Consider the following 22031-nt stretch of genomic DNA (forward strand, 5'->3'; position numbering starts at 1 on the left):
GGCAGACTGTCATGTCAAAACAAGTGGTTGTTGCAGGCGGCTGCTGCACTGCTCTGCTCTGCTCTGCTCTGCTCCTCTACACTCCTAAATCATTATGTCTTTCATCGGGAAACACGTGGTAACGAATAAACGAAAATATAGCGAATATATCAACATACAAAACGATACAATGACCTCTCTATCACTGAAACCGTAACAAATATTTAAACATTGTGAACCTTGAATACTTTTCATCGTTAACTTTTTTTAAAAAGGCTTTATTGATTTCCAAGCTAATACTTAATTACTTACAAGATCGTTTTATAGTTTGGTATAGCCTCCAGAGGGCGGCCTCACAAAACACAACGTAACAACTCTCAATACCTCTACTATGAAACGTTCTATACAAAATTGAACATTGCCGATTCGCTAAATCGTTTGACTTTATTATTATTATTTATTACTAAAAACAAGTGGGCGGCGAGCGGTTTGCCGCTCTCGGGCGCGTCCGACTTCTCACTAAGTCCTTTACATGTCTTACTTTATAACTTGAAAATGCCACTGCTGCGATCCTACGTCGCCTATGTGAGCCGCGCGAGCACCTCGCGGCCGCGGCGCACGCGCACGTCACGTCACACGCACGCGCACGTGACGTCACGAGCACGCGCACGTGACGTCACACGCACGCGCACGCGCACGCCCGCGCCGCGCTCGCGCTGCGCTATTGCTCATAGAGAAAAAATTCCAAAATCAATTCGTTACATCGTAGACTATATTTGTTTAATAAACTTGAAGTATTTATCAATAATCAATAAGTACATTATAATAATTGAATAATTAGTATTTGTTTCATAAGAGACTAGCATTACAAATAAATACCTTCAGCTATACAAGTTAATGTTTATTTCTATTTAAACATTTCGAAGATGTTCAAAGTGGACTACTGGCGGCGGCGCGCGGGCTCGGCTCGGCGCCGCCTGGCGGTCGATGCGGCTACTTCGCGATATGACTTAATGTATAGGTACTTAGAATTAGGGGAAAAAGGTCGTAAAAACAAAAAGAAAAAGTTATTGAAATTTATAACAAACACCTTAACTAATAGTTGAATAATTTAGTCTGAAGAGGCGGCGGGGCGCGGGGCGGGGGCGGGGCTGCAGCGCGGCCGGCCCCCGCCCCGCGCGCCGCTCGCTCGCTTCCCACAAAAGCAATACAAAACATTACATTTCGTGTGAGATAACACGATGCTATGCGATAATTCCATGTTTTTTTTTAATTATTTTCAAAAAACACACGCTCAATCGCTCGTTCTTGCGCTTAAATCTAAAATTAATAATTAGACAATATTTTTATTTGTTCAACAGACGCGCGGCGACGCGCGTATTATAATAAAATATTTTCAAAACAATCGCAATAAACACACTAGTTAACAATAACTTATGCTCCGACACGCCGGAGTCGGTCCGGCGCCTCTAAATCAAATACGAACGTGGTATCTCCGTTATTTAAATATGACTTTATACACAATAGCGTTACGTTTACATTAGAGCGATGGCAGCGATGTGTTGCGCGGGGCGCGGGGCGCGGGGCGCGGGGGGCGGCTACACGGCGGTCTCGGTGTGGCTGTGGCTGGAGAGGCGCTCCACGTCGATGTCATGCGGCGCGAGGGCGTCGCGCGGCTCGCAATCGACGCTGGACGCGTGCGAGAACCGCTTGGCGAGCGCCGTCTGCTTGCGCAGCGCCTCCGCCAGGGCGGCGTCGGCCAGCGAGCCGCGGGAGTCCAGCCCCTGCCGGAACGCGTTCACCACGCGGATCTGCGCACGCGCATACGTTTTAGTACCGTCCGGTGCTGCAGACGCCGGTCACGGCGCCGCTCGCTGGCTCCCATAGGGGACGTAGCTAATAATGCTCTTTGACATTAGAATGTTGGTACTAATATGAACTGTATTTACAACAAAGAAACGAGAAGAATAAAGCAGCTACGTCCCCGTGTAACCCTAGCGACCGACGGAGGCAGCATGACCCCCGCGGTCGCCGGGTAAGTGAATTCCTGCGCAGTTCTCACAGATATATGTACATTGTAAATATGTGACAAACTTACTATAGTCGGTGCAAATTATGTTAATTTTATAAGTGGGGACATTTAAGTAATATAACAAAATAGAACAGTTTTTCTTTTCAAACATTATATGAAATAAATCAAGTTTTGTAATAATTATGGAGATGTATAAATTGCAACATTGATGATGCGCTTGAGGAATTCAACTTGTAGGGAACCAGTGCGGCGCTGTGGCCGGTGACAGCTCCGTGTAATTCGTTACAACAAATAATTTTATAAAATTAAGGTGTACACAAACGATCCAAGATTCAAACAACATGCGATATAATATTCAAAAATTAAAATATGTTTCAATTTAATTTAATTTGAATCTTGGAAGAGGGCCGATGGCACAACATCGATGGGACAATCCAGAAGGAGCTGTCCCGTGAGGAAGAGTTGTGTACGATGGTAAACATAAATGAAAGCACACTGAGCCATTAATAAAAGAGGCCAGAAAGCGTAGGTTATTCGAAATTCCAGTCACAGTAGACCGCGCGGGCGCCATGCCATGCACTTCGCAATACGCTTCGCTTCTGTTCTGAATACAGACATCTCGGTGGGCGGGGCTAGTGCGTCAGTATCTGTGTAGACCTAGAGTAGTCGGTGTCGGCCCAGACCTGTCGGTGTCGGTCCGGACTCGTCGGTCTGTGATCGTGCTCTGTGACTGCATTCGGACCTTCTAGCGGCTACTGAAGCGCGCTGCGACACGAAGCAACATCCGACCGACTGCACGGAAGCAAGCTGGTCCTAACCTAACCTCAACCTTTCGTAAGCTGACGTCGTCAAACTAAAAGCTGTACCGTTGATGTAATGCGTTGACATGAACATCTATGAGACCCTGGTACTTTGTTCTATGGTCGATTTCTTTTAGTTTAATTGTGCACGATATGAAGCAAAACAAACACATAAACACTAATTTTAAGATGAATGATGCCAAAGTAAAAACTTAGCTTTTATGTACAATACAATATCCCAAAGCGTGCTAATTTAACCAGTGTTTACTTGATTTTTTACTTTGAATTGCAAAAGCTTAAAATGAGTGCGGGAAATTTTATCTATATTTTTTTAATCATAACCAAAAATACTGTTTTAATTAAAATTTTACAAAAAATTTACGTATTGAATAATTATTTAGAAAAAAGCATTTTTCGATGTGTATAATACATTTCAATAATGTTAAATTAATGAATGGATACATGTGGACTATGCAGTAATTATTTTGCCTAATTTTTAAACTAGGTAATGTATTGCGTTTGCATTTTAAAATCAGCATCTTATTAATAACAATATTAATTTATATAAGTGTCACATAAATTGCACAAAATATTTTTAAATACATCAAAAACGTTCTCCAACAACTGAAAAATAAAACAACAAATAATGAATCAACAGCCCATGCTTGGATACTTCAAAGGTGACATGCGTTATACACTGACCTTACAGTTACAACTAAAATCATCATCAAACTATAGCAAACACCATAAACAATAAGAGCAGACATACACGGACTGTTTTATCTCGGTCTCTTGAAGCTATCAATACCGACTACTTACAGTTCATGTGTGTCAGCCCTTAGTCTGTTGTCACTGTAAGGTCAGTGTACACAAAGGGACTGTTGCGTAGTAAGGGGATGTATAAATTTGTAAGTATAGAGTAAAGTTGAACAAAAACAAAACAAAGACAAACATAAAGTGAAAAAGAGAGGGTAGATTTGAGTGAAAGAGCAGGCTTTGTGTAATCTTACAGCTTGATCGGTTGAGGTCTTGCTGTAGGGCACCGGGATCAAGCGCTCCTGTAACTCGCCACCTATGACCTTCCGGGTGCAATGGGGATTCATGGAAAAGAAAATAAAAACAAGAACATGAAGTAAAGGACTCACGATACGAAGAGAGAAGCAGAGGACCGTCGTCCCTTGCGATAGATAGTCGGTGCTACGCAACTAACGCTATTCTTTACAACACAACAAAAAATTTTAACAATCCTTATTCACGACAATTGTTTATTTTAAATTTAAAGATGAAGAGTTTTCACTTTAAATAACATCACAACAAAAAATGTATTCAAATTTCTAGGCGAAGCTAAGAATAGCGTTCGTTACGTTTCAGTTGGCACACGACAGCTCCGACCGAAGCGGTGCCTCGCGAAGCAAGGAACAGACTTTAGGAAGAAGATTTCAAATCAAAATTAACACTAGAACATAAATAAACGCTGGGTTTACATCCTATGGCTTTAAGAAGCACATTCATGGGGTGTGCACTTATAAACTATTTATTTATTTTATTTTACAGTATCCATCCAGGGCTCCTTTATCCGTTTAACATAAATAAAATAACAAAAAGAAATTAAACGTATTTCAACATTGATTGGTGATAAATAAAATGTTTGGTGTGTACAATATTTAAGCAACATCGAACCAACTTTCCTTCTTCTCGGTTTGTCTGTGTGTGCGTGTTTCGTTCGTGTTTATAGCTTCTTTATGTCATGCTCTAAAAGCACACATATGTAACGAATTGCTCAGTTGCTCACATACCAGATTCTAGTAAAGTTTGACTAATATACAAGCATGTGACACTATTCATCTACTAACATTCCTACAACATATATTCAATCGATCTAATTTGTGAAAGCGGTACACATAATTACGTTTATTTATCTATACAATTACTATATACATTATGAATTTTATTTCAAAACCAGATGTAAAAGATGGTCATTGAAATAAAAATCACGTGTGACGCACGCTTCGCCGGACAAGATGGCGGCGTGCGGGTGCAAGCAAGCGGCCAAGATGGCGCACGTCACGCGGCACAACACATAACAGTCCCAGAACGGCCAGTTACCTTATAACGCAGCTCCGCAACGAGGCAGTCGGGTGAAATGAAAGTTACTTTTGGAGTACAGATACTTTATTACTAAAGTTTAAGACGAAAAGCGTTAGGAGGTATAGAACAGTCATACCATACTAGAGGTATGAACATTTCGGATGCTATATTTCCCCGTTATTATTTTTCTCTTTATATAAAGGCGTTCACGAGACTGCTAAAAGCGAAGTTTTAAATTTTAGAAGATATTAAAATTATTACTTTTTTTACATCTAACTTATTATCGGTTTACAACAAGACACGAAGTTTAAAATATTTTATAAATCTAGGTTTATCATGTTAGCATTATTATAAATTTCACTACGAAGTGCAAAAGGTGAAGTTATAGCGATCCGCACATAGATAATAAATAGTTTTGAATATCAATACATCAAAGTATCTTTAACCCCATTAAAAGATACTTAAATTTGCTTGAAATATACTTGAAGAGAGAAAAAAAAATCATAAAAAAATCAATCTTGGAAGACTAAAAAATATGGAATTTGTGTGTATGTGTGTGTGTTAACTATATAAATATAGTCTGAATAAATAGATTAAATTCATGCATTCCGCTAAAAGTACTAATAAATATTTTTAAATACTGTCTATTTCACACATCATGCACGTACAGAAGAAACGAAAGAAAAATAACTAGTCTTGTCAAAATAAATATAGAGAGAAAAATATTACCACAAATTGTTACCATTAAAATAAACAATGATATATGTCTTCACAATTACTACACAGCATAGAAAAAAAAAGATATAAACCACACCAATAGCGTAGACAACAAAAAAAAAAAAAAACAAGCAAATTTAAATATCGTCAAACCCTTAATATTAAAACTTTTATAAAAGCAGAGTCGTACAAAACAATGTGCACACTCCTTTATATAAATCACATCAATTTAACGCGTATTAAAATATAATATTTCAACTTTATAGAGAAGAAAGGCATCGCAAATATTTACAGAAAATCGTTATATATTTTTTTTTAAAGACAAAACAATCGAACTATGTTCCTTTCGGCCAATTAAATGCCGCTAACAACATTAAAAATCATTTTTTATATTTTGAAATAGTGCACCATATTTATGATTAATTTCTAATTTAAATATTATATTATTTTTCAAAAAATCCTAATCAAATCTTAATCTAATATTTTTTAGCGAATTATATAGTTATATTTCGTAAATATATATTTTAAAAAATTGTATTCATTTATAAATTGCGTCTAATTTAATGCGTTTTGGATTAACTGGCAGTTATTAGTAGTTTTGAGAATAACATGGCAACACTAAATTTATTGGTAACAGTACAAATGGGAAATGAATTGAAATTTCGAACGTTTTTTTAATTCAATGGTAAAACTTTTGTTACGAAACGTCATTTTGGTTTAGTTGAGTCGTTTTAGTTTTGTTGAGTTGTTTTAGTTTGGTTGGTTTGTTGTGTTTTAGTCATCGCTCTGATGCGATACGGGACTGAGTGCCGGCAGGGAGCTGCCGCCGGATTGCACGCTGATCCTCCGGTGTTCCGCCAAATAATTATTGACAAATATCCGACGGCCGGCCAATATGTCCGCCTTTTGCTGTAAAACAACATCACGGAGGTTTCAGTGGGCCGCCGCGGCAAGTGTTGCCCGTAAACCAGTGTCCCCAGATGGGTTTTAACCATTTTTCCCCGACATTTTGGGAAAAAAAATCCCCATGTTTTTGGTAATTTTTTTTCATCATGAATGAAAGCGTTCATTTTTATAATTTTAAATTATTATCACACCAAAGAAATAAAAAAAAAACCTTAATGATACTTTTATGAGTAAAAGTTTGCACTTTTTTAAATCGCGCAAATCACAACCAAAATAAAGACATCCCAATCTGGAGACACTATACGCAGTGTGGCTTTGTTGCCAGTACGTAAAAAATCGGTGTTCCAAAATCAAAAGACTAAAAATAAAAACATATTTGGCTTTGGAACATCGTCTACTGTGATTTAACTATTAGTAAAGTGGGGAGAATTTATAAAGCATTATCGTTTGTTAGTGGCTATTGTCGACTAGGATTAGGGGGCATTCACACTACCGGGGTCGAGGGCATCCACTAGAGAATACTAATAGATAAAAAAATATTATAATATTTTGTATAAACGTGTTTTAAGCGACTACGAATGCGTAATATAAAATCCGGTATGTGAGCTACTTCGCGATTTTAATAAAATTTTCTAGAAAATTCGACGTTTGTGTCAATTATTTTAATAAAGGTAGTCGTTAAATGAAATATCAATAGAATTGAAATAAATAATTTTATTCAAATGAACTTTTTTTAATATTAAACTGGTAGTTTATATAGCCGGTTAAAATGTATGTAATAAAAATTAAAAAAAGTAAAACCTCTCGTTACATGAAAATAAATTAGTAAAAAAAATCAAATCAACTTATTAAATAAGTACTTACACAACCGAGTCAACGATAAAAAAAATGAAATAATTATATAAGCCGTTTAAAAAAGGTTTTAATGATATATAAGGTTATATTTAACTTTTTTTTTTTTAGTTTTTGTGGAGGCATTTTGTATTCATCAGCACTTTATTTTTGTACGACAACTTAAACACTAGTGTACGAGATTGTTATAGTGATAAATTATAATGATTATTTTTCTCCTACGTGTGAAATACTTTATTAAAATAACATTGAAAAAAATCAAAGATCTCGACAACATAAAGATGACAAAATCAATCACACTTTAAGTTATCAGAGACCGTCGCTTACAAATACAAATTGTGCATACTCACAGACATCTGTATACATGCATAACGCTGTAACATAAGCAGTTTCACACTTTAAATGCCAAGCGAAAATAATTAGAATACAAATTTAAAAGAAAAAAAACAACATTTGTACCAAAAAAATGAAACATTGTAACATTTCTTCAATAGATACTCTGTACTTACAATCTAAGAAACGGCCGCCATTTTGCGGACCGATGCCGGCCACAAAATGGCCGCTCGCGCGCTGTTTCAACCTCTGTTTCGAGGCACTCGTCATATAATGCGACTTATGGACGTACAGTCGGCAGTTGTGTTTTGTGACGTATCGTTACACAATAAGGTCGCTATTCGTTCGACGGGGGTGAGTATGTACCGAAGAGTTGACGTGCAAGACACGCTCATGCTCTAACTAGTGTAACTTGAGTGTACCTAGGTCTCTCCGGCCGCCCAGGGCGAGGGCGCGGGGCGCGGGGCGTGCGGCCGCCGCCAGAGGGCGCGCCCGGCCCGCGGACCTAAACTTACCGTTAACATCTGAAATAGAGCGGTTCTGCTAAAACTGGGCGGCCCCCATCATGCATAACGAGTGGCGAAAGAAAATGCTATGGAATTTGCTTCAAATTTTATTATTAATTGTAAATAGTTTTCAACAAAACAATGTTTTAGTTCTACACTTGTAAGAGTTCTCTCGTGTCCAAGTACATACAGGTTGCGAGTGTCACGTGACTCGCGGAGTGCACAGGGAGGGCTGACTCAGAACATACACTGCGTACGGACAGACGCGCGCCGCGAACGCGAACGTTCGGCGGTCGAACGTCACTAGCGGGTTAAAGTGGTCCCAATTTACTATGAAACAAACAGATATAACCGAGCGGAGGTCGGACGAGTTCGAAAAGATCACGTTCGTCGACGCACTCCTAAATAGCCTAGTTACAAAGAAAGCTAGGGAGAATATGATTTTTTTTAAAGTTAACATTATATTGGTAAATTTCAAATCGACAAGATTAAAACGTTTCACAATTCCACGAGTCGCCTCTATCTATAATCTCTATATAAAATATCACTGCTCCGATATACATAGAAAGACGTTCGAGAAACTTCTTACATATTTACAAACATGTTCATATCTAAATAGCAGTGTTGGTTACATTGTCGCCGAGTGAGAGGCGCGCTCGGGACAGTCCGAGCGGGTCTATCGGGGCGGCGGGTCCGGGCCTCTATCGCCAGCTATCTAGCTAGGGTCGTGTCACACGAGAGGCGACTGGCTCGTCACCCGCCAACTCCATAACTATGCAACTTTATTGCTATCGACTACCTAGTTTCTAAAAAATTTCAACACTTATTTAAAAAATTCTTAAACCTAATACAATTTAAGACTCAAAGACGTTTTTTCGTATAATAAAGCATAATCATAAGTAATCGAGGTGTCGTAAGATCGCGCTGAGATTTCGCGGTTAAATAGCGTTAAGTACGTGTCGGTCGAGCGGGAATCGTGTGGGGAAGTGGGGAAGTGGGGGTGCGGGCTCGCGGGCTCCGGCAGTACGTACGGTACAAAAACATCTGCAAACACAGTGACATTGTAACAAAACAGTAAAGGGGCAGGGCGGGGTATGTAGAAGCTCTATAGGTGTGTGTCAGTGATGTGCGGACGCGTGGCGCGAGCGCAAGGCGCGGGGAGCGTTAGAATATGGTGGTCTCAGTGCGCGCGGCGGTCGCGTTGGGCGCGGTGGCCGCGTTGGGCACGTCGTCCGCGTCGATGTAGGCGATGTCCTGGGGCGGTGCGCGCAGACGCGAGCGCAGGCCGGCCGCCGAGTGCGCAGACAGCCGCTCCTCGAGGTCCTCGAGCGTCGACTTGAACGCGCGCACCACGCGCAGCTGCAACCAACACAACCCTCCCAGTGCGCGCCCGGCCCCCTACACCCTCGCCTAGCGCCCCTAGCGCCCCTAGCGCCCCTAGCGCCGCGGACCGACACACTACGCCACCGATATACCGAGTGTGGTGTGGATGTTATCGACTATGCCTGTATTCAGAGTATAAAGTGTGACGGACGTCTCTACGCATGCAGCTAACGGGAACACGTGTGCGCGCCGCGTGCGTCTCAGAGACGACCGCACTCGATGGCCGGTGATGGCGCCATGCTGACTGAACAAACACTAGGTGCTAGCGACAACTGGTACTGGAGCGACGCGCCGACGCCTCCGAGCGGAAGGTCTGAGACGTGACAAAGCGGGGCGATGGGGCAATGGGGGGTGCTCGTGTCCGGGCGGCGGTGCGGGCGGCGGTGCGGGCGGACGGTGCCAGATGAAGGACAGCGAGTCTACCGGGGCAGACGTGGGATGCAGCACAGACGGGGAACAGAACTATTGAAAACTATCGCGGCCGGCCCACGACACTCTCACAGGCTCACAGGTTCCACATCACTTTACGACACTTTGATTCGGTCAGTCGGTGTTTTTTTAATTAGAAAAACATATTTTCATCATAACTATAAAAAATAATGAAATATAAAAATCTTTCAATTAATAGTTTATACTATGGACAAAATAGTTAATTTGTTTAAAAATCATCTGTTGAATTTAATTTGTTCGATGACTTTTAGTATTTCTGTCACATTGAGCTGTCAGTGTCGGTTGGTGGTATAGTTGTGTCGCGGTGGTGGTGGTAGAAGAGAGCGTGGGCCGGCCGCTCGGCTACGCGCTAGGGTTGTACCGTGAGCGTCCGTCGTGCGCAGCGCGCCGCCAGCCGCCGCGCCCGCCACTACACCTCGGTCTCCAGCACCGGCCGGGGCTGCCAACAACATCTCTCAACGACGCGCGGCTCGCCCCATTCGACACCGTCCTACGTGCGCAGCCCTAGCTTTACAACTTGCTCCACATCCAGATTTGGGGGTTTTATAAAGCTGCTATAGGTCTGTTCTAAGTACGCTTTGTTCGCCTGGCATGTGCGAAAAAAAACCCCGGACAATCAGATTATGGAAATTACTTTACATATTGTTTAAAATAAAAAATTAAATTATTGTTAAATATAATTATGTTATTTTTTACTATTACTTTTCACTGATAAAGTACTGGCTGGCTGAAAAGGAATTTGTGACTGTCGTTTCATAAAATTAAAAATTCCGGATTTTTGCAGGTTCATTTCTTTTTATTTATAATTCAGTTAAAATAGTGAATGTTATGTAACATATTATTAAATCTTATTTTTTTAATGTTCATTTTAAAAACTTGTCCAGGCGAAAAGAGCGTAATTTAACTAGAGCTTTTAAGTTTTATATTTAAAATTACATCCCCATATCTGTCGTCTGAAAGCAGGCCAACACGGAAAGAGTGGAACCTTTTTCGTAACACAACAAAAAATTAGAGAAAGAAAAAAAATCAAAATTTAAAAAAACGGAACAGTGTCTGGTGTATACTGTATGCGGCCATCTTGCGGCCGGTGTCACGTGATACGAATATGACTCGGAGGTGCCCAAAAAAATGAGAAACGATCAACCAAAAAGAAATAAAAAAACAATGAAACGAAAGAGTCTGGTATTGAAAACTGAAAATGGAAGTCGAATCGAGGCCTTAGCTACACCCTGTAGTTCAGCTTGCTAGACTACGCCTAGACAACGCAGGGATGACACCTAGGAGGCTTTGTGGGGTCAGTGGGTTCACTAGCACTAGCACTTCGTCGCCGGGTAACACCTAATGCACCACTAATTGGCTTTAGCGTCTCATACGTTTATTGATGGATTTTTTATTTATTTGTTTATACAGCATGTTTTAAATTTCGATCTAATATCAAATTCCATATGCCTGAAATATGGCGGCACGCATTTTATCTCGTCATTTTAGTATATGTGATATTAACAGGTATTTAAACTACCATGCCTTGTTATAGGTTTGTTAAACATTTATAGGGAGCCAAGGAGGTACAAACATTTGGCCTAAAAGGTTCATAATAAGACAATTTACAATTGTGAAAAATATAACACATGGTGTTCTAAATTTCGACATTAAAACAATTAAGTTTAACACAATTGTAAAGTCTTATGAATATTAGAAAGCTACACGGAATCACTGTTTTTTTTTAAATAAAAAAAAAAACAAAAAACCTCAACACGTTATTTCTAAACACGATACTCACCGAGAAATAGCGGCGTCGCCTACGCGTGTCGCTATTTTATATACATTTATAACACTTTATGGACAACTACAACAAGCCTATAACGCAAAATAACAGCAAAGGCATTTTTCCAATTGGCAAGGCAAGGCAAACTACTGACATTGACAAATCCCCATCGTTCAGTTTGACGCTTACACCCGTCTGACTTCCCCCATTCCTTCCCCCCAAAAAGTACGGCTCGAACAACATTCATGGACAAAAAAAAACAAAAAAAAAAAACAAAACAAAAAAAAACAACACTCAAAAAACACTGACAATACAACAGCAAAGGAAAAAAGACGTTCGATCAAGGACGGTTACAATTCAAACATATGTTAGTACGTAGAGCATACGCGGCATGCTCTCTAATGAAAAAAAAAAATGTGTATTCAACATTTTTCAATATTTTTTTTTATGATCTATATCCACTCCACACTCTAAATGAACGGTATCGTTTGGCAGTAACTAGAACACAATTCGGCATAAACAAATTATACATTAAAATAATAATTTTAAAAACATATAACAATTAAAAAATGTCACTGCCAATTTGTATTATGGGATATCGGTAACGTCATGTTAGTCGTCGCCTCAGGTTTGTGAACATACGGCGTTTCATTCAACAAGAGCTTGGGTTGCTTTGGATCAGTAACGAGGATGTATTGGGCTGGCGTATCACAAGCAAAAAAAAAAAACACTATTCTTAAAGTAAACAATTAAAAAAAACAGACAAAAAATAGTAAAAAAAATAAAATCAAACAGTCAGTATGACTAAGAGAAAAAAAAAAGATAGAGTAGAAAAAGAGATAGTCATATTCATACCGCCATGTTGTTAATGTTGAGTAGATTGGATATATAAAAATTATATTCTATGGGACGTAGTCATAGTAACTGTTTGAGGTATACAATCATGAGGGATAAGTAACATTGTCACAGCCTACATAAATCGCATGCCAATGGGGTCGTGGTACAGGGGTGGTGGTTGTGGTATAAAAAAACCAAAACATAGTCAAATTAAAAAATAAAAAGGGAAGCGTCAGACTGGGTTCTCTGCGGAGCATGCACGGCCGTTACTCGCGATGTTTAAAGGCGTTCTAACTATAGTGTAACAACTAGCCCGGTTCCATGGCAGCCAGAGTGTGTAGAGCTAGACAGTAGTATATATAGTTCAGAGAACAGTAAGAGATTGAGATATTAAGAGAATAGAAACTAGTCAAAAGAAACGGATGTCATGAAACCAGGCTGAAAATTATTATTTTTTTTTAGAATAGTAAAAAACATAAACTAGTGTAGCAAGGTACGATTGCTAATTTCGTTGTAAATTAAATTTAGACAAATTATATTAAAAAAAAAAAAAACAAACAAAATTAGCAATCGTGTTGTAATCTACGTTAATGGGCCAAAAGTATTGTAGCGTTTCTACTAAAGTTATTGTGTAAAGTGTTTCTCTGTGTAGGTAATATATAATATATATATATAGAAAATAATAATTATCGAATAAGAACAGAAGTATAGGAGAATGGAAAGTAATCATGAGACGTAAGAAAAAATAAAAGGAGAGTGAAACAAAAAAAATAAATAAATAAAAAAAATAATGAACGTAGAGTTGTTTACGGTAAGATTTGAAATTTTTATACTGTGTCGTTGGGAATTTTTTTTTTTCTTCTAAAACCGGCTATACCGATAAATAAGATATGTGTAATAATTTATTGTTGACGTTATTTATATGAATGCTTAGTTAAAAATAGTAGTTATATTCGGCTTGTATGCATATAAAAGTAAATATATATCACTATATGTATATAATATAATATATAAATGAAGTCATATCGTCGACTTAGCGTGAGGATGCCCAAGGTATCCGCAGTGTTGACCTGTTGACTTTGCTGTATTTTATATATATTTTTTACATTTTTTTTTAAAAAAAGTTACATAGCTGCGAACTTTCAACTTATCCCTCTTTAAACACGAACATTCTGCCACTCCTATATGCTTTTTTATTATTAAATCATTATAAAAAAAAAACATTTTGTTTTTAAATTTTTTTTTTCAGTTACTTTAGTAAGTTTACTTTTGTAATAATTTTTTTTTGTAGTAAACTTATCAAAGTAAAATGCCGTAGATAATCATGTTTTTTTTTATTTAAATTATTTTTTCAGTCTTTAATTCACAGCCGCTTAAAAACCATGATTTTACCTATGACATATCATAATGACAGTATTTTACGAAGTTTTAAGATAATAATAAAAAATACTGTCATTAAAAAATACTGTAAAGAATTGTTTATAAATTTAGGTTAAATAAAAAAAAATAAACACCGATTACTTAAAAACACAATTATTTACAGTATAGCACAATAATTTATATTCAAATATAACTTAAATCTCCCCAAAAATACTTTTTTAAATTCCCATTGTACGAGGACAAAAAATCAACACAGACCCCCTTTAAGGCGAACATTGACCCCCCAAAAAAAAATACAAAAAAAAAATGCGCCCCAATGCGAATAGGCCGATTGAACAACAAAAATAAAAACACTTTTTAATAAAGACAATATAAAATTGGTACTTCGATATTCACTTCTTGAGTTATTTTCTTACTAAACTAATTTCTACTTTTTCTTACTCAATTAAAGATTAAGAAATAAATCACTATGCAATGAAAATGTCTGATCATTTATAAAATATCATATTCCTACCAAACTCATTCTATTTGTTAAAACAGAGACAAAAATAAGTTTTTTAATATTCACAGAATAATAAAATGTATATATCGGCCTATTCGCGTGACGTCACAGTCCCCCCCAGGCGCGTGTTGCGCGTGCGCATGCGTACCTGCGTCTGGAGGCGCGTGAGGCCGCGTATCCACAGGATCTGTCCGGCGCGCGGCTTCTTGTCCAGGTCCGAGTCGTAGTCCGGACCGGGCTGGATGGTCTCAGGGTCCGGCTGGCCTCGGCCCCAACTTTGATACATCGGGATAAAGTTTAATTAATACAAATATACAAAAAATAGTAGTGATTTTTTCATGATGGAGCTCTTTCCTTTCCTTTGGCATCCAAATGAATAATTTTTAAAAGTTCTGTAAATATATCTATATATATAAAAGAAAGTCGTGTTAGTTACACTATTTATAACTCAAGATCGGTCGAACTGATTTAGCTGAAAATTCATGGGGAGGAAGCTTAGAACTAGGAGACGGACATAAGATAGTTTTTACCCCGTTTTCTATTTTTTATTCCGCGCGGACGGAGTCGCGGGAAAAAGCTAGTTTTTTTTTATAAAATCATTAGCAATCTTTAATAATTTTTAACAATTCTATGACACACAGAAAAGAAATTATAAAATGTAGTAGAAAAGTGGACATATAGTTATACTAACGAGAGTTTCTTGGGTATCTTCCTAGTGGGCACGGTGGTGACGAGCTGACCCCACACGAGGGTACCAGCGCCGAAGAACAGGCACCACAGCCACTGGTCTATCGACAGGCCCGCAGTGCTGAATGCCATACCGCCGAACTGGATTATTATCACCTGGAACCATCGGGTACACCAATTTGATTATACCACAAGAAAGGGAAATGCAGGGGAGGGGAAAGGAAGTTTTTTTTCTGTACATCCTTTCATCTGTCTATTAAAGGCTATTTTTTTTTATCAAATTAGCGTTATAAGGCACAAGAATTCGTAGCTTAAAAGCACTTATTCATTTATCACTTACTCATTCATTCACAGTTCATTTATCCATCTATTACCTGAGACAACACTGTGCCAAGGCTTGTCATCACGAGGGATGTGACACGATGATGTCATTCATTCAGTCATTCGTTCAGTTACCTGGGACAAAGCAGTGCCGATCCATATCGAGTAGAAGATGGGATTGGTGAACAGTCCTTCGAATACATTCCTCTGGCCGTGAATCTTGCGCGCGTTGATCTCATTGAAGAGTGTCATCATGACGAAGGTGTTGAAGATGATGGTGAAGTGCTGCGTGGGCTCGGAACCGAGTGGTTGGCCACGACCCGACGGGATGTTTAGCAATCTGTCACCTGGAATATAAAACATTTTTTAATATAACAGAAGTAGTAGAAACATGTTTGCGGTGAGTGACTCTTATCTATCTATATCTATCTATATATATAAAAGAAAGTCGTGTTAGTAACACTATTTATAACTGAAGAACGGCTGAATCGATTTGACTGAAAATTGGTGGGCAGGTAGCTTAGAACCAGGAAACGGACATAAGGTAATTTTGCCACCGTTTTCTATTTTTTATTCCGCGCGGACGGAGTCGCGGGAAAAAGCTAGTTTGTAATAAACTAGTTTACTTTCATAAATCTTTGAATTGTTGAAGAAATATCCCTTTTGATGCATATAAAGGGGTTATTTTCCCCTTCTTGGTCGATTAAAATTAGAAAACGCATCTGCAATTGCTATATCTATGGGCAGCGGTTGCTTCGCTGTTTCGGCGAATTAAGATATAAAAAAAAATTGTCACTTTTACGATACGTACCTACAAATAGCAGTGAGAAGATGATAAAGAGCTGGTAGATGGCCTGTCCGAGGATGTTCTTCATCATGGTGCGGCTGATGAGAGGCTTGGTGCGACCGTAAGGTTTGCGCTGCAGCAGGTCCGGTGTGGGCATCTCCGTGGCCAGCGCGAGCGACGCCAGCGTGTCCATTATCAAATTCACCCATAACATTTGTACCGCCTGGAAACAAATATAGCAAATTAAATGCCACCAGAAATGTCCAAAAATTTATCTGACAAGGTAAAGTCCAGTCGCGGAGCACGAAGAATTTCGTACAATGACCTCTTTACCTACTGACAGTGGTCACAAACATTTTTGTATTTAGTGCGGTTTACATACATTATTTGAAGGAGAAAGAAAATTTACCAACTTATGAAATATAGCTATTATTATTATATAAATTATTTATTTAGATTTTATATTACAAGTAATAAAAATCTAAACAAGTATCTACTAATTTGGCAGAAAAAAATAAAAAACCGAAGACGTCTCGCCTGTTACATTTATTACAAAAAAACAAACCTTATAGTCTCTAGTAAAAGGTTTACAATCCCTGAGGACGGCGGCCATTGTATCTGTGCGAACGAGACTCATTATATTTACGCGGGAGTGACAGAGACAGGTAATGACAGTTCAATGTACGAAATTCTTCGTCCTCCGCGATTGGACTTTAGGTATAAATGACATTAAATTACATTAGCTCAATAGCGCTCCCTGTCGAAGTAAACAAACACTATCAAATCCTTTTCGGACTTTAGTTTTCTGAGAGAACTCAGGCTAGGATTATTGCACTATACCTTTAGAGGGCTGTCCTGAATCGCACAAGCACCAATGAAGGCTACAATGACAGCGACCACGTTGACAGTGAGCTGGAACTGCAGGAACTTGGCGATGGAGTCATACACATTGCGGCCCCACATCACCGCCTTCACGATTGACGAGAAGTTGTCATCTGTCAGAATGATGTCAGACGCCTCTTTGGCGACGTCCGTACCCGCGATACCCTGTCAAATACAATATTGTTAGAATACAGAAGTGAAGACTGATGTGTATGCGTGTCGTCCTAATTTTAATCCCTTTCCCTTCCCATCCTTTTCTTATAAGGGATGTATGAAAGTGGATTCGGCGGAGGAGGGGACGCATAGGTCGGGGAAATATTTTCTTTCCGTGCGTCACCTCGTCCGTCGATTAAAAGTAAGTAGGGGTTGTTTCGCCATTTTAGCGAATTCAGGTGGCCGATTTACAGCCTGTCAAGTTTCCTAAGAGTGAAGCGATAGAGAAAGACATCGAGAGATAGAGAGAGAGAAACTAAAAAAACAAGTGGAAGAACTTTAATGAAAGATTAATGACAGTTTAAGAAGAGTTATTATCATACCATAGCAAATCCGACATCAGCCTTCTTGAGCGCTGGTCCATCGTTGGTGCCATCTCCTGTGACTGCGACCACCTCGCGAGTGTCAAACACCTTGGACTCTATCATGCCTTTGACCAGAGTGTACTTGTCAGTGGGAGAGGAGCGCGCCAACACGCGCAGCTTCGGCCACACCTTGTCCAGCAGGCTTTGTTGTACCTTCACACAGATACAGATCCTTTGTTTACATATAGCACTAGCTGTCGCACACGACTTCGTCCGCAAAAATAAAATTAAACTTAGTAGCCTACGTATAAGAACATTGGAAGACCAATGTTCTACATCTTAGTCGAATTTCACTGTGATCTGTTAAGGTAAGTTCTGAGAAAAAAAGAAACTTTCTAACAAACATTCATCCATCCATCCATCCATCCATCCATCTATCAAATATTTATTATGTTTGAAAATTAAGAGCATCGAAAATTGAAAAAACGAAAGAGGTTTTCTTTGTGTTTTAAATTCAAAAGTAAGGTTTTATGAAATTCGTCTCTTTCCCATGGTTTTCAGTTATTTTACTTAGCAAGCAAAATCTCATTTACAAGTCATTTACTTTATATACTAAATCTTTTTTTGCCATTACAAAATGACATTTAACACATGTTTATGCCAAAAAATAATCTCTGTAAAATAAATATATTTCTTGGTCCTTCGAGTCGGATCATACCTCTCCATTGGCATCTCGGATCCTCTTGTTGAACTCCTTGCCCTCCAGAATGAGGAAGTCATCAGTGGGCTTGAGTATGCCACATTTGATGGCGATGGAGCGCGCCGTGTTCACATTGTCACCCGTCACCATGCGCACCGTGATACCCGCCTTCTGACACTTGCGGATAGCCTCCGGTACCTGGGAATTACCAATTTATGCTTAGTTATATGGTTCAATTTGATTAAAACGAAAAAAAAATCGCAGATATCGTCCGATACTTAGTGATTACGACTTTTAGGTTAGTTACAATCCTTTTCAGAGGAATAGTTAACAATGTTAGAAAACAGCAACATCTGTTGATGAGTGTAAATGTCAAATGCCTATTTTTAGTCCTCTTTCCCTTTCCACCCTTTTCTTATAAGGTAAGGATGGGAAGGGGAAGTGGAAATGGCGTATGAAAGAAAGCATAGGAAGAAATATTTTCTTTCTATGTGTCCCCTCCTAAGTCAATTAAAAGTAAGCATCGGATTATTTATAATCAGCGGTCGCTTAGCGATTTCGACAATTTCAGGTGACAGATTTCTCGTTTGTCACCTCTTAATATCAAAAAAATCTTGCATAACACTTAGTCAAATTATATTGTTGTCTATATGTTTGTACCTCTGGCCTGACGGGATCCTCAATACCGACGACACAGAGACAGGTCAGGTTGTTTACGATGTTGTCTTCATCATCCCAGTTTGGTTCTTGGTCTATATGCACCTGCACAGAAACATTACTAGGTTAAACCAAAAAAACACAAAGTACAAAGAAAAAAAAAACGACTGATTGCATCTCATAAATACAGGAAGCTTACAATTTATCCATACTTTGAGACATATTTTTTTGAAATTTATTTTTTTATAAATTCTTTCACTATTTTTTTTAGTAATTACGTACTATAAAAATGGTAATTAATGTTTTTCAACTTATTATTACTAAGTTACCTGGTTGATATCAGCCTTGCCGGAAACGAAGTCTCTGTAGGCGACGGAGATAGTCCTGAGTCCATCGCAGGCCATGGGCTCGATGACCTGCTTCACCAGCCTGTCCTGCATGTCGCGGGTGAACTTCTCCAGACGACCCTCGTGTCCATAGATGAAAGAACACCTGTAATTATGTCAAATTACAAACGGATCTAAAGCTTGTTTCACACAAGGGCAGAAGAATGCCGCAGAGTAGTACATAGTGTAGTATTGCTATTGCGAAGCGATACATACTTTAAAACAGTATTGTTCTGTGTCAATGATACTTAATTGTAGGATTATTGTCAGCTCCCTAAACGTCCCCACTGAGGGGCTCGGAACCTACCCCAAGTTAGGGGTGACTAGGACAGGGTCAATGCTGGCCAAGTGCGGGTTGACTTCACACATATCATTGAATTTCTTCTCAGATATGTGCAGCATCACGATGTTTTCCTTCATCGTAAGAACGTCGGATAAATGTACATATGTAAATTGAAAATCGAAATACATTGGTACATGTCAGGATTCGAACCCAGTACCTGCAGATTGCAAGTCAAGTGCTTAACCATTGAGCCACCGACGCTCTAATTGTAGGATAGCACCTACTAAATGATGATTAAGGTAACTTTTTATTTGCAACGGTCCATCGCCGCGGCATTCACGCGTATACGCCGCGTGACATACAACAAACTACCTAGCAATTTTATTTAGCAATCTTATTCCAATATTTAGATCTATTTCTAGGTATAGACCTCCTCCAATTTTGATACCTGATATTTCTAAAAGTTAACAATTTAATTAAATAATACTAACTTTTTCAAAACGATTTCAGAAGCTCCTTTAGTATACAGCCGGTAGCCACCCTTATAAGGTATGACAGTGGACATGCTCTTGCGCACGGAATTGAACGTGTATACTCGTGTGAAGGACTCCTCCGGGTTGCGCTCGCGCACCGCCTCGTAGCTCTGTCCCAGCGCGAGCACAAACCCGAGCAGTGCGCACTCCGTCTTGTTGCCGATCTGTATGGGAGGCGATGTAGGATCTGCTGCCGGCTGGAGGTGAACAAATAAGAGGTATAGTCTGTTTTAAATGAACATTCAACTTTTGTAAACAAATAAATATTAACTGCGAATAAATTTATTAAAAACTAGCTTTTACCCGAACTCCGTCCGCGCGGAATAAAAAATAGAAAACGGGGTAAAAATTATCCTATGTCCGTTTCCTGGTTCTAAGCTACCTGCCCACCAATTTTCAGTCAAATCGATTCAGCCGTTCTTGAGTTATAAATAGTGTAACTAACACAACTTTCTTTTATTTATATAGATATGCCTATAGTAAACATATTAACCTCCATTAAGTAGCGTTGTTATAGTGATTAATTTGTTAGGAAATATTAAATATATCGTTCAATATTAAAAATGACACACAATATCAATTATCCGATGACACTATTTCGACATTGACATCCTTAGAAATTATTGTAATTTAATTACATTTTTGCCTAACGGGCCAAATAAGTTTGTAACACTATCTTACTAATTTTACAAAACCGAATGTTTAGATCAGGGATCCCCAAACTATTTTGGATAAGTGACCCCCTTTTCTAAAATGAATTACCATAGACCCCCCATAGCCAAATTACCTACTTTAAAGGTCAATTATTATTATTTATTCATTCTGACTTAAGTCAATAGAAGACAACGTGAGAATTAGCAATGCTTTAAGTTCAATATCGACCACTTTGGAAATCCCTGGTTTAAAAGAATGAATGTTTATTTGAAGATATCTCTAGAATGGTTCAACGGATCTCCATGAAACTTGGCACAGATTTAAAACTAGCTAATAATTAGGTTTTTTTTTAATCCGCACAGACAGAGTCGCGGGCGACAGCTAGTAATGTCATAAAATAAATGACGTATAACTCACCATAACTCCAGAAGTGAAGGCACTATTAACGGATATTCCTTCGATCATAGTCTCGCCAACTTCCGCAGGTATATCTCTAAAGTTGGGCGTGACCTTGCACAGCTTCTCACAGATGTAGGACTGGACCACAGTCATACGGTTGGTGGTGAGAGTACCAGTCTTGTCTGAGCAGATCGCGGTCGCATTGCCCATCGTCTCACACGCGTCTAAGTGGCGCACCAAGTTGTTATCTTTCATCATTTTCTGAAAATATATTCGGTATTGTTATATGATATTCAAACTTTTCGGCGGCTCGAAAAATTGACCTTGAGCCGCTAGAAAAAATAAAACGACAAATACAGAATTTGTTTAATAAAATTTGGTAATGATAGTCTTGTTTAACGTTCAAGTAAAAATTACAAAAGTCTTACTTAGTAAGTTTACTATTGTAATTCTTGTAACATGTTACAATAAAGAAGTTAGTTAAATATTCTTACATATTTGGCAAAAAAAAAAAAAAAAAACTAGACAATCGAATGTATTTTATTGCAAGAGGGCAAAATATTCCGAAAAATGATATTTACAGCTGTGCTAATTTACCTCTCTTACAGTGGATTTTTGAGACCGAAATATCCGTTTAAAAGATTGTTATCTCTGTTTTGTCAATGAAATGTTTTATACACAGATTTAGATCTCG

The 22031-nt window shown here is 38.6% G+C and overlaps 1 protein-coding gene across 11 annotated transcripts in view; it reads right to left on the reverse strand.

Annotated features, from left to right (window-relative positions):
• Positions 1-1137: 1137 nt before the first annotated feature.
• Positions 1138-22031, reverse strand: part of LOC106716828 (plasma membrane calcium-transporting ATPase 3) — a 137267-nt gene continuing 116373 nt past the window's right edge. For 6 of the 11 annotated variants that reach the window (XM_045683700.1, XM_045683701.1, XM_045683696.1 and 3 more), the window contains 13 exons: positions 21356-21598; positions 20243-20481; positions 19412-19574; positions 19086-19187; positions 18444-18623; positions 17744-17938; positions 17166-17372; positions 16350-16548; positions 15674-15885; positions 15222-15373; positions 14679-14805; positions 3822-3890; positions 1138-1790 (listed from right to left, as the gene is read on the reverse strand). In XM_045683700.1, coding sequence (XP_045539656.1) covers positions 1578-1790; positions 3822-3890; positions 14679-14805; positions 15222-15373; positions 15674-15885; positions 16350-16548; positions 17166-17372; positions 17744-17938; positions 18444-18623; positions 19086-19187; positions 19412-19574; positions 20243-20481; positions 21356-21598 — 2301 coding nt within the window. In that variant the 3' untranslated portion in view covers positions 1138-1577. Of the gene's footprint in view, positions 1791-3821; positions 3891-6172; positions 6526-7458; positions 9573-14678; positions 14806-15221; positions 15374-15673; positions 15886-16349; positions 16549-17165; positions 17373-17743; positions 17939-18443; positions 18624-19085; positions 19188-19411; positions 19575-20242; positions 20482-21355; positions 21599-22031 lie in introns of those variants that run through there. The other 5 variants (XM_045683702.1, XM_045683705.1, XM_045683704.1 and 2 more) reach the window with 4 other exon arrangements.

The sequence above is a fragment of the Papilio machaon genome, chromosome 23, assembly GCF_912999745.1.
Source record: "Papilio machaon chromosome 23, ilPapMach1.1, whole genome shotgun sequence".
Lineage (NCBI taxonomy): Eukaryota > Metazoa > Arthropoda > Insecta > Lepidoptera > Papilionidae > Papilio > Papilio machaon.